Here is an 11,845-nt window from a genome sequence, read left to right as displayed (position 1 = left end):
ATCCGCCTGCCTCTGCCTCCCAAGTGCTGGGATTAAAGGCGTGCGCCACCACCGCCCGGCGAGCAATGTTTATTGATTCCTGTTATTTTGTTTTTATGGTCTGGGTTATTCTCCCTCTTTAATAACTCCTGTTCTGGGATTACCTATTCCTTGAGTCTTCTTGGCTGTGGTTAGCCTCTTCAGTCTGAGTTTTCCCCTCTAGTGCCTTCTGTAGAGTTTAGTTGCTAAATAGATATTGCTTAGAGTTTGGCTTTATTTATGGGATGTTTTTCTTTCTCAGTTGTTGTTATTGATAGTTGTGGTGGGTAGTAGTCTTAGCTGGCATCTATGGTTCTTACAGTTTGTAGAATATTATCCAAGCCCTCTGGCTTTCAGAGTCTCCAATGAGAAGTCAGGTGTTTTGTGCCTGCCTTTAAAGGTTACTTTGTCGGTTTTTTGTTTGTTTGTTTGTTTGTTTGTTTTCTGAACCTTTGAATGTCCTTTGTTTTATGATTCAGTATTTTTCAGTATTGTGGTTATTATGTGTCATTGGGAATTTCTTACCTGGCTCAGTCTGTTTGGCATTATTACCACCACCCCCAATAGACTCATGTGTTTGAATGCCTATAGGTAGTGGCACAATTAGGAGGTATGGCCTTGTTGGAGAAAGTCTGTCATGAGAGGGTGGGCTTTGAAGTCTGAAAGCTCAAGCCCAGGATCAGAAGTTCAGTCACTTCCTGCTGCCTGCTGACCCAGGTGTAGAACTCTTAGCTCCTCCTCTAGCACCCTGTCTCCCTGCATGCAGCCATGCTTCCAGCTGTGATAGTAATGGACTGAACCTCTGAAATGCAAGCCAGCCCTCATTAAATGTTCTTATAAGAATTGTTGTGGTCATAGTGTCTCTTTACAGCAATAAACTCTAAGACAGCTTCTTATACCTTGTTAGGTACCGCGTTCTTTAGATTGGAGACATTTTCTTCTATGATTTTGTTGAAAATATTTACTGCGCCTTTAACCTGGGCGTCTTTTCCTTCCACATTCCCTATTTGTGGATGTGGTCTTCTCATAGAGTCCCAGATTTCCAGGATGTTTTGTGCCTGGTCTTTGTTTTGAACATTTTTCTTGACTGAGTTACCCATTTCCTCTATCTTGCATCAAGATCTCGCTGTCTCTTTCTGTGTCTTTACTCTGTTAGTGAGGCTTAACTCTAACTTTGTTTGACAGCCTACATTTCTCATTTCAGTTTTTTTTTTCAGTGTGGGTTTCTGTAGTGATTCTACTTCTATTTTCATGTTTTAAACTGTTTTCTTTATTTCATTCCTCAGTTTCCTCTTGTTTTCATTAGTGGGTTTATTCGTATCCTCATTGAGGTTCTTGAACATAGTCACCTTGCTGCTTTGAAGTGCTTGTCTTGTGTCTCGGCTGTGTTGCGTGTCTCAGGGCTACAGTAGGTCTTAGAGGCAGGTTGTCCTGGCTGTGCCTGTTTGTTCTGCAATGAGGTCTATGTCTGTAAGTATGATTGAAGTATTTCTAAGTGTTGGCCTCTGGTTGTCTTTGGATGGGGATCCGTTCTTTGCTGTTTCCCTCTCAGGATTCCAGCTAGAAAGTTCTGCCAGTCAGTGGTTGGCAAAAAGGAGTAGCGATGAGCTTGGAGAAGTAGTTGAGAGGAGCTGTGGGAGGAGATGGGGGGACTGGTCCTCACTAACCGGCAGGTTACCCAGGGAGTGGAGGTGTGAGGGGAGGAAGGGCACCTTCCAGTTGGCCTCAGGAAGAGAAAGAATCTCTGGAGAGACAGATGGCATGGCTAGGGAGACCTTGGCTCTGCATCAAGAGTCGGAGGAGTGTTCAGTGAATGGCGTTGGAGTTGGAAAGGGGGCACCTGTAAGCCAGCTGCCTCAGAGCTGAGGTAGGAGAAGAGAGATCATGATGGAGGAGGGGTGGGTGGATAGTGAAAACCACCTACCTGAGTCCCAGCCTCACATGGCCACTGTGGGTCCTCGGTAGAAAGTCTTTCTAGACACTGGCAGCTCACACAAAGGAGCGGAGATGGCTAACAGGGAAAGGGGTCTGGAAGGAGCTCAGCTGGGTCTGCATCCCCAGGGAATGGTTTGTTACTGCCATGTAACCCAGGCTCTCTGTGACCTGCTCCTATCTCAGTCAGTTGCTGGGGTTACAGGTAGAGGTTTTCTGATGACAAACTGTCCTATTGTTATGAGGGTCCATTGGGTGGGAGGAGAGTCTCTGCTTGTCCTGGCTTTCATACTGAATAGTTAACACAAATGGCATAGGTCTCTCTGAGTTTACCTCAGAGTTCCTTGAGCTCATACACTTCTCTTCCCTAGCCATTTCCAGCTGTTGTTCATTTAGGCACACCTTCTGCACCCTTTTAGACTCACTCTGTTTTCTTTGTTTGGCTTCTGGACTTGATTTTAAGTAAATTCTGTTGCTCTGTTTAACCTCACTGATTCTTCTGCCTTACTAAATCTGCTGTTGAAAAGTTGTAGAAAATTTTTGATTAAAAAGCCATACTTTTTTCTGGCTCTAAACTTTCCATTTGGTTCATTTTTTGCCCATTGTCACGCTGTTCTGGTCTCATGCAGTTCTTGTTTTCTGAGAGAATTTGACCCTGTTGAACCCTTTACCCACTGAAGTTCTCTGTGCTCTCTGAGTTTCTGCTAGTCTCTTCTTGTGCATGAGTCACAGTTTGTCACATTTAATTTGAAAAGTGGACATTTTGAACATGACACTGTGATTCTCAAAGCTGAGTCTGCCTAGGCTTTTGTGGCCCTGCGTGCTGTGAGGTTATATAATAGTTGGTAACTGTTCAAAGTAACATTTTGAGATGTCTTTGTCGTCTGTGGTCTCTGATGCATGCTGCCCTAGTTTAGAACTCAGCTAGTGATTTGACAGATTTCATATGACTAGAGCCAAGAAAAGGAAAAAGAACAGAGGAAAGTGGGGCTGAGAGAACAATCTTCCTAGGAACAGTCTATTCTTTACAGAGGACCGGGTCCATTCCCAGCGCCCACAAGGCAGCGCTTCACCATCTACAACTGTACTGTCAAGAGATCCAACACACTCTTCTGACCTGTGTGGTACCAGGCATGCCTGTGATGTGTGAACATATATGCAGGCATAATGCTAATACACGTGAAAATAAAAAGAACTAAATCTTTAGGGTCCAGGGACATGACTCAGTGAACAGAGCATGACACCCTGAGTTTAATCCCTGGACCCATGTGGTAGGAAGAGGGAGCTGACTCCCACAGTTTGTCCTTCTAGCTCCACACATGCACTCACGCACGTCTGTGCACAATAGCATGCACACACACACACACACACTAATGTAATAAAATGTTTTTAATAGAGACAAATGTTCTCAAAGTCTTTACAGTTGTCCATGTTGAGACATTGCGCAGTGTTTGGAAGAGTGTTGGCCTGGGCTGTAGTTAGTGGCGGTGTGCTACCTCAGGTGGAGCCTGAGCTCCGGTCTACTCTCAGCACGAGACCCAAAGTCCTACCTTTGGTGCATTCAGCATTTTCCAAATTACTCCATTTCGTGGGAACTTGAGGTGGTTTCCCCCCACAAATTTCTTGCTCTGTGGCTTTGCCTCTCAGCATTTGTATTTCCGTGGTGGTGGTGGTGGTGGTGGTGGTGGTGGTGGTGGTGATGGTGGTGGTAATTGGTTTGGATTGGGAATGGAGAGAAGGTGTTACCCTGTGCTGCAGGTAACTTACATACAGTATTTCTAAAATGCACGTGTTCCTTGCATCATTTTCTAGGACTTCATGTACAGAGTAAAACAGAACCAGGGCAAGCCTGTGATCCAGAGGCTGCAGGCCCGTGATCCAGCCTGTGATCCAGAGGCTGCAGGCCCGTGTTCCAGCCTGTGATCCAGCCTGTGATCCAGAGGCTGCAGGCCCTTGATCCAGCCTGTGATCCAGCCTGTGATCCAGAGGCTGCAGGCCCGTGATCCAGCCTGTGATCCAGCCTATTATCCAGAGGCTGCAGGCCCGTGTTCCAGCCTGTGATCCAGCCTGTGATCCAGCCTGTGATCCAGAGGCTGCACAAGCCTAAGGGAGCCTCAGTGTCCTGTGCTGTCACTCTGTCTCCCTTGAGACAGGGTCTGTCGCTGAGTCTGGTGTTATCCTGGCAGCCAGCAAGCCCAAAGGATCCTTTTGTCTCAGTCACCTATAGGGTTGGGGCTACAAGTGCTTGTATGGCCACACCCAACATTGTACATGGGTTCTAGGGATTTGAACTCAGGTCTCTGTGTGTGTTCAGTAATACTCTTAAGCATGGAGCTATTTTCCCAGATCCTTTATTTAGGTTCCTATATGAACTTTTTTTACTACTTTTATTATATACATAAATTTTTACCAACAGTAAATTTTTGCATGGTTTTTAAACTTTTCATCAGTAAGATGAAATATTTTTGTCATGCAGTTTTAGGTTTTTACATTTCTGAAATTTAAAGTCTTACCTTTTGTTTTTTCATGTTACCTGACATTCAGAAGTCCGTCGCGGTTGTTCGTTCTTCCTTTGCAGTGCTCTTCCTCCTGCAACTGTGTAAGGACGCTGAGGTAGAGCTGGCTGGCACATGTACCATGGGTTGGGAGCCTGGGCTGCTCCCATGAGGTCAGCACTGTACGCTGCACACACAGTCCACTCTGAGAGCGTAGTCTGTTCCTTTAAACGCCAGAGTTTTGTTGATCCCTTTTCTGAGTTGTTTCCTTGTTCAGAAGGTGAAGTGACTTTTTTCTGTCTTAGGTTTTTCTCTTTGCTAATGACTTCCTGCATTTTCATTCTGCCTAAGCTTGGTATAAGCTGATTTGTATTCTTGTTAATATTCAGGGGGCTTCTAGAAAGTTATAAAGTCTTTGATTTTGTTTTTGTTGTTTTGGTTTGGTTTTGGTTTTTTCGAAACAGGGTTTCTCTTTGTAGCCCTGGCTGTCCTGGAACTCACTCTGTAGACCAGGCTGGCCTCGAACTCAGAAATCCGCCTGCCTCTGCCTTCCAAGTGCTGGGATTAAAGGCATGCGCCACCACGCCCAGCTTAAAGTCTTTGATTTTGAATGTTCAGTATTAATTATTGTTTTTATTTTTTGATGTTTTGAGACAGGGTTTCATTGTGTAGCCCTAGCTGTCCTGGTACTTAAGTCTGTAGACTAGGCTGGCCTCAAACTCACAGGGATTCACTTGCCTCTGCCTCCCAAGTGCTGGGATTAAAAATGTGACCACTGCTGCCTGGCTTAGTTGGGACATTTTAATCATTACTGTGTGCACACAGTTTCCAGTGACAGTGAAGAGGAAATTTCTAGCCTGTTCTGATGACTTGATAGATGGTCAGCTGTGGTCCTCACTCTCCTTTCCTGGCACTGAAACCACAGACAGACCATTGTTGTTGTTGTCATCAGGAGATAAAGACCTGGTCACATGCCAGGCCTGCGGGGCACAGGCATTTCAGCATCCTCTTATCTACCTGTTGCAGTATCTGGAGCATCCTGGGGTTACTTCAGCATCCTCTTGTCTACCTGTTACAGTATCTGGAGCATCCTGGGTGTTACTTCAGCATCCTCTTGTCTACCTGTTACAGTATCTGGAGCATCCTGGGTGTTACTTCTTCTATAATTGCTCTCCACCCTGTGGGCTCTCATTGTGGCTCCTCCTGGTTCCTCACTCTTCTCCTTTGTCTTTCATGATCCACTTGAGCTTTCTTGTTTGTGCAGTTTATCACAGATTAGAGGGAAGAAGAAGCTAGCAGAGCCAGGCTTGGTGACATCCACATCTTTAGTCCCAGCACTTGGGAGGCAGTGGTGAGGAGTGGATCTCTGTGAGTTCAAGGCCACCTGGTCTACATAGTGAGTTCCAGGACAGCCAGAGCAAATAGTGAGATCCTTTCTCAAAAAAAGAGAGGAAATAAAAAAGAGAGAGGAAAAAATAAAGAGAGAGAGATCTTCCTCACTTCCCATCTTCTACATAATTCCTCTGGATTTGAGGCTGTAACCATACTTTTCTAAAGTAGATCACTCTAAATTTCCTGAAGAATTTAAACTCTACTGGCAACCCTTAATTTTTAGGTCCTATGATTTTCCCCCCTAAAGATAAGTCTTTTTTCTATCATTTTAGTGTGATTTTAGGAAGGCAGCAAGATAGTGTGCTATTGGACTCGGTATCTAAAGAGGCTGCGTTGGGTATCAAAGCCGAGTGTTCCTCTCCAACTGCCCTCTCCTCCTGTCCGTGGCCTCCATATTCTTCCTGGGGGAAGTAGTGCTGCCTTTATACAGGTCCTCATGGCCTGCTTTTTTTTCCTTCCAGTACTGTATGCAATGAAAATGACATGCCCGTCTGCAGAGACTCCCTCACTCCGGTGCAGGGTACAGCTGCAGACAGTGACTCTGTGCTAAAGGTAAGAAGATTGCTTTGCATTTTTCAAAAGACAAAATTGAGTTTAACCTATAATATGACCAGGGACAGCTGGTGATTTCCAGTTGGCATTGGGACTTGAGGCAGGAGGAACAGCGAGCCTTGTCCCTAGAGCAGCTAGAATCTGCTCCCCAGTTTCTACACTGCTTGTATCTGCTTCATCTGGGGATAGTCTAGTTGCTGTCTGTGCCTCTCCTGTTGTCCTCTAAGACACGCTGTTCTATGCACATAGACACCTGGAAAGTGCTTAGTAGATAAAGGGCTGTGTATGGCCAGCACATCTATGAATTTGCTGAAATGTATAGTCTGGTTTTCCTAGAACACGTAGCCGTGTAAGTGGACTGATTTCCACCTTGTTTTCTCAGGTCACCACCTTGCTGTAGCTCAGGCTGGCCTTGGTGCTTGGCCCCTCACCACCTTGCTGTGCTCAGGCTGGCCTTGGTGCTTGGCCCCCCTGCTCACCTTCCCTAGGCAAGGGTTATAGTAGTATGCCTCCATGCCTGCGTGATCTGTTTTCTTCAATCCTGTATTATTCCTGCTGTCCCAAATGTTCCTAGCAAGTAGTAGGCACTAAGTAATGATGTACAGCAGTAGTCATGTACCTCTCACTGCCTGTTTTACATCAGAACCAGCTCATTCCAGCTTCTGCCCTTACTTGTTCACTTCCTATTCCTAACCAGTTCAGAAATCAGAAGCTCGGGCTCTTTCCAATTGAGCACATGCAGTTTGACCATTTCATTGCATAGTGAACATTTGTTGTAGAAATTTACCAGATCCTCATAAAAGAGAAAACTATGAATCACCCTTAATCCTACTATACAAAGGCAGTATATGGTTGATACTAATTTATATTATATTTCGGTTTGAGTTTTATCTTAGTTTGATTTCATATTGCTGTGATAAAACACTGTGACCAAAAGCAACTTGGGAGGGATTTAGCTTATGTTTCCACATCATACCTCACTCATCCCAAAGGTAAGTCAGGGCAGGAGCTGATCCAGAGGTCATGGAGGAGTAATGCTGAGTGGCTTGCTCAGTCTTCTTTCTTATAAAACCCAGGACCACCAGCCCAGGGATTGCGCCACCAACAGTGAGCTGGGCCCTCCAGTTTGGCCATGTCTGCTAAGATTTTTGGTTTTTAAGAATTAAATCAAAACCAAACACATATTTAAACGTCTCCATCAACTTGAAAATAATTGTTTTGTTTATGCAAAGATGGTGCAATTATAGCCCATAGCTTCATCTAGAATTGAAGAAGCAGAGCTTTAGTAAACATCAGCTTGGTTAGGAGATGCCACAAAACGATATCAACAATACATGTTTTCCTTGCACTCTGTTGTCAGCAGTGTTTCAAACAGTAACTTCTTTTCTTACACGGTCACATTCTGTTGCTGAATGGCATTGGCTGTCTGCACTAATGTATCAAACGGCTGCATCTCACCACTGCCTGGATGCCCTTTCCCTTCTCATCCTCCTTAGGAGGAGAATTCAGCAGGGACACCATGACTGTCCTGTTCAAACCTGCCAGGCTGTCCGCAAGCCAGTCAGTGTCTTAACTCTACCAGGTCCTATCTGTGTAGGTGCAAGAGCCACATGAATATTTACAGAACACTTTTCTTTCTAGTTCTGACTATAGTACAGCTTCTTCTCCTTGAAATGGAGTCATTCAACGCTCATTTCTGAAGGTCCCTTTAGCTAGCTAGGCCCTGGTCACTGTTAGAAATTCAGAGACTGTGAAGAGCTTAGTACGATGACAGTCATTCATGGATTCTTGGTGCCTTGTCTTCTGTAGGATGCTACTGATGAACTGGATGCCTTACTTCTTTCTCTAACTGAGAATCTGATGGATCACACAGTAACACCCCAGGTAAATGTGTGTTGAAACAGCAAGGTCAAGATACTTGCTTTGAGCTGGGCGGTGGTGGCACACGCCTTTAATCCCAGCACTTGGGAGGCAGAGGTAGGTGGATTTCTGAGTTCGAGGACAGCCTGGTCTACAGAGTGAGTTCCAGGACAGCCAAGGCTATACAGAGAAACCCTGTCTCAAAAGAACCAAAAAAAAATAAAAATAAAAATAAAACTTGCTTTGAAAATGTTCTTGCTAGGTTCCAATTTTTTTCTTACTTGATAATTTAGTAAACTTTTCATTTAACAAGGATTTTTAGGACTGGGGGACGGCTGAGTGGATAAAACATGTGCTATACAATCATGAGGACCTAAGTATGGCTCCTCAAAATTCATATAAAGCTGGACACAGTAGTGCACATGAGACAGAACTCATAAAGCTGGACACAGTAATGCACATAAATGAGGCAGAAAGAGGATTTCCTGAAACTCTTAGACCAGTCGTGAGTTGTTCATGCTGGAGCATAAGAAACCTTGCCTCAAACAAGTAGACTGACACCTAAGGCCTCCACGTGTGCAGTGTGGCGTGCATGCACCCACACAAGCACGAAAAGCCTCTATTTGCTTCTTTAGCACTGCCTCTCTGTACTCAAACTCTGCTGCTTTGAATTTGTATTTCTCTCTATGGAAATCACATTGTCACTATAAAACTGTTCATGAGAAAACCTGGAGCCTGTACCAGCATAGAGTTAAGGCAAGGAGCTCTCTGGTTGAGCGCTCTTGCTGCTCTTGCAGAGGACCTAGAGTCCGTACTGGCATCCATAAAGTAGTCCACAACACCAGTTAACTAAGCTCCAGAGGATCCGTTGCCTTATTCTGGACTCTGCATTCATTGCATTCATTGAACACTTGTAATGCACTTACATACATATAGGTAAAACATTCATACACATAAAATGAAAATAATTTTTTTAAAGAGTTAAGACAATAACTCTAGGCTTGGTGGTTTATGTCTGTAATCCCAGCATTCAAGAATATTGCCACAAGTCTAAGGCCAGCCTGACCCATGAAGCAAGTTCTAGACCAGCCAGAGCTATAGCAAAAGCCCATCGGTATCTGTAACAAGTGTTAAGGCTATCAGGACATGTTATCTTTTCAGAAAGATGAGATCACAGTTAACCATTAGTATTGAAGATCTCATCTCTTGTCCAGCCTGGAAGGCAGCGGTTCTCAGTGCCATCACCATAAAGCAAATAAGACAGTTCATTTCTTCAACTGGCCTTCCAGTCAGGGTAGACATAGAAAACTGCTTCAGTGACTGTAGGACAAGAGCTGCTGAAGGAACCTGATTCCTGTCTGAGGAGTCTGAGGTTGCTTGTGTAAACTGTAACTGAACAGACTCGAGTGTATATCAGAGGTGCCCAGAACAACAGGCGAAAGGAGCCAGTTTCCTCCCAAACCTGGTGGCCTCTGAGTGATTGATTTGGGCCACCTGAATGGTCTCAGACACTCTGTGTGAAAGTATAACCAGAATTAAAATAACGGATAATATAAAACAAACACCGGCCCATGCTTTCTAGGTCTCTGTATGAGTGACTGACATGCCAGTGGAACAATCACAGCTACCCCATATGACCACATTTAAAGTCTCTCATCCTCTTCTTGATGTTCTGTGTTTATTCCTGATTAGTCTTCTCATGTCTCCTTTGGTTTATAAAGTTTGTAAACTCAAACTAAGAGCACACCAGGTATCACCATCTTGTTGGTGTGCAGCCGTAGACTTGGACCTCTGGCCTAGGGTTGGATCTGTTAGATCTTAGTTATGGCACTGCTAATCTCTGGACCTTGTGTATCCACCACTGTTAACCCTCTACTCACTTGCAGTCTAGCCATGTTCAGATGCTCCTATGAGAGCCTAACTCTAGTGCCTGGAGCCAGCCAGAGTGGAGACCATAAAGCCTTCTAGGGCCCCAGTGTCCACTGGCAGCTCCTGGGCTGTGTGTGTGTATACACACAAATAATTCAGTATAATTTAAAAGATTTAAAAAATAATAAGCGATCCAGGCAATGGTAGCATTTGCCTTTAATCCCAGCACTCAGGAAGCAGAGGCAGGTGGAGCTCTTAAGTTCAATGTCTACCAAGCCAGTTTCAAGACAGACAAGGCTACACAGAGAAACCCTGTCTTGGGGGGAAAAGAGAAAGGGAAAGAGAGTAATAAATGAACTAACAGGTAGCTGTAGCACCCTGAAGTTCCAGGTCCCTGACAGTCTCTTAGGTAGTATGAGTGGGCTGAGAGTTCACGTTAGCTCAAGAGGCTTGCTGGGAACTGCATTCCTGCAGCATGTTTCACGATAGGAAAATATTACGAATATTAAAAGTCAGTCTTCCCTAGAAGTAAGTGGCTGTGAATTCTTTTTAGGTGTCGTCATCATCCATGATCACACCCCGGTGGATTATTCCAGTAAGTTCATACTCTTTATGATTCTTTTGGTTACAGTTTCAGAATATTAAAGATTCTCAAGTTCTAGTTTTTCCTACAAGCATTGGGGCCATTATCAAAGCTCTGTTAATTTAATGGCTTCAGTTCTGTGGCTCAACTTTTGTGTAAATGCTGCATGATTCAGACAGAATAAAAAATAAAGCTGAGGTGAAAGGGGCTGGGACAGTTGACTTAGTGGTCAGGGGTACTTACGTTATTGCAGAGGGCCATGGCAGCTCATAACCATTGGTAACTCCAGTTCCAGGGGATCTGACTTTCCTTTCTGGACTCCAGGCTGGCCCCACGCACACATGTGGTATACAGACATATATGCAGGCAGAACACCCGTACACATGAACAGCTGGGCACATCAATCTGCTTTCCTGCTGCAGTCAGTGAAGCTGGTGTGAAGCTGCTGGCGGGCAGGGTTGTTATCTGACATGTTGCTCCTCTTCCACAGCAGAGCACTGCCATTGCCAATGGACTCGCAGGGTATGGAGCGTCTCTGGCAGGGATAGATGGGTGTGGTCAGAAAGATGGACTCCCACTCATTTCCCCCCCAGCACCATTCTTGGTAGATGCCGTGACCAGGTGAGGAATTGCTTCTTAGTTGCAGCTTTCAGAACACCTGATAGGAGAAAAATTAAGTTGATCATATTTAAAATGATAGTGTTCTCGTAAGGTCTTAATTGAACCTGACTGAAAGTATATTTTCTCGGAATACTGTTTAACATAGTATTTTTTTCTTGGTATTGGTAATTATTCATAAAATCATTGGGATGTGTTTGTGAAGCCTTCAGCAGATAGAAATGTTAGTAGGGTTATCTTTAATCTCTTGAGTCTTAAACCTAAGTTGTCATTCACCCTTCCTGCTGTACTCTTCTCATTGTGCCTGCAATCATGGTACTGAGTGCTGGTCCACATGGCAAGGGGCAGTGTGGGCTGGGGGCTTAGGACATCCCCAAGGTGAGGACCCTGGTGTAGCTTTTACTAGATAAGAGTGTGAGCATGGGTGATGTGGGTCCTTGGGGGTCAGCCTAAAGTCTCCTCACCGTAGAGGATAGGCAGACTCGGGTTCAAAAGGAAGCACTATGTGCTGCTGTTGGGCTGGGTA

At 44.7% G+C, this 11,845-nt stretch overlaps 1 protein-coding gene across 3 annotated transcripts in view; it reads left to right on the top strand.

The window, feature by feature from the left end:
• The window catches only part of Epb41l5 (erythrocyte membrane protein band 4.1 like 5), a 106,587-nt gene that overhangs the window by 90,228 nt on the left and 4,514 nt on the right, over positions 1–11,845 (top strand). For 2 of the 3 annotated variants that reach the window (XM_031380495.1, XM_031380504.1), the window contains exons 21-24: positions 6,299–6,389; positions 8,199–8,273; positions 10,672–10,713; positions 11,192–11,322. In XM_031380495.1, the coding sequence (XP_031236355.1) occupies positions 6,299–6,389; positions 8,199–8,273; positions 10,672–10,713; positions 11,192–11,322 (339 nt within the window). The remainder of the gene's footprint in view (positions 1–6,298; positions 6,390–8,198; positions 8,274–10,671; positions 10,714–11,191; positions 11,323–11,845) is intronic. The other variant, XM_031380515.1, reaches the window with a different exon arrangement.

The sequence above is a fragment of the Mastomys coucha genome, unplaced genomic scaffold (assembly GCF_008632895.1).
Source record: "Mastomys coucha isolate ucsf_1 unplaced genomic scaffold, UCSF_Mcou_1 pScaffold1, whole genome shotgun sequence".
NCBI classification, from domain to species: Eukaryota; Metazoa; Chordata; class Mammalia; order Rodentia; family Muridae; genus Mastomys; species Mastomys coucha.
Note: the sequence above shows the minus strand (reverse complement) of the source record. Positions and strands in the feature narration are given on the sequence as shown.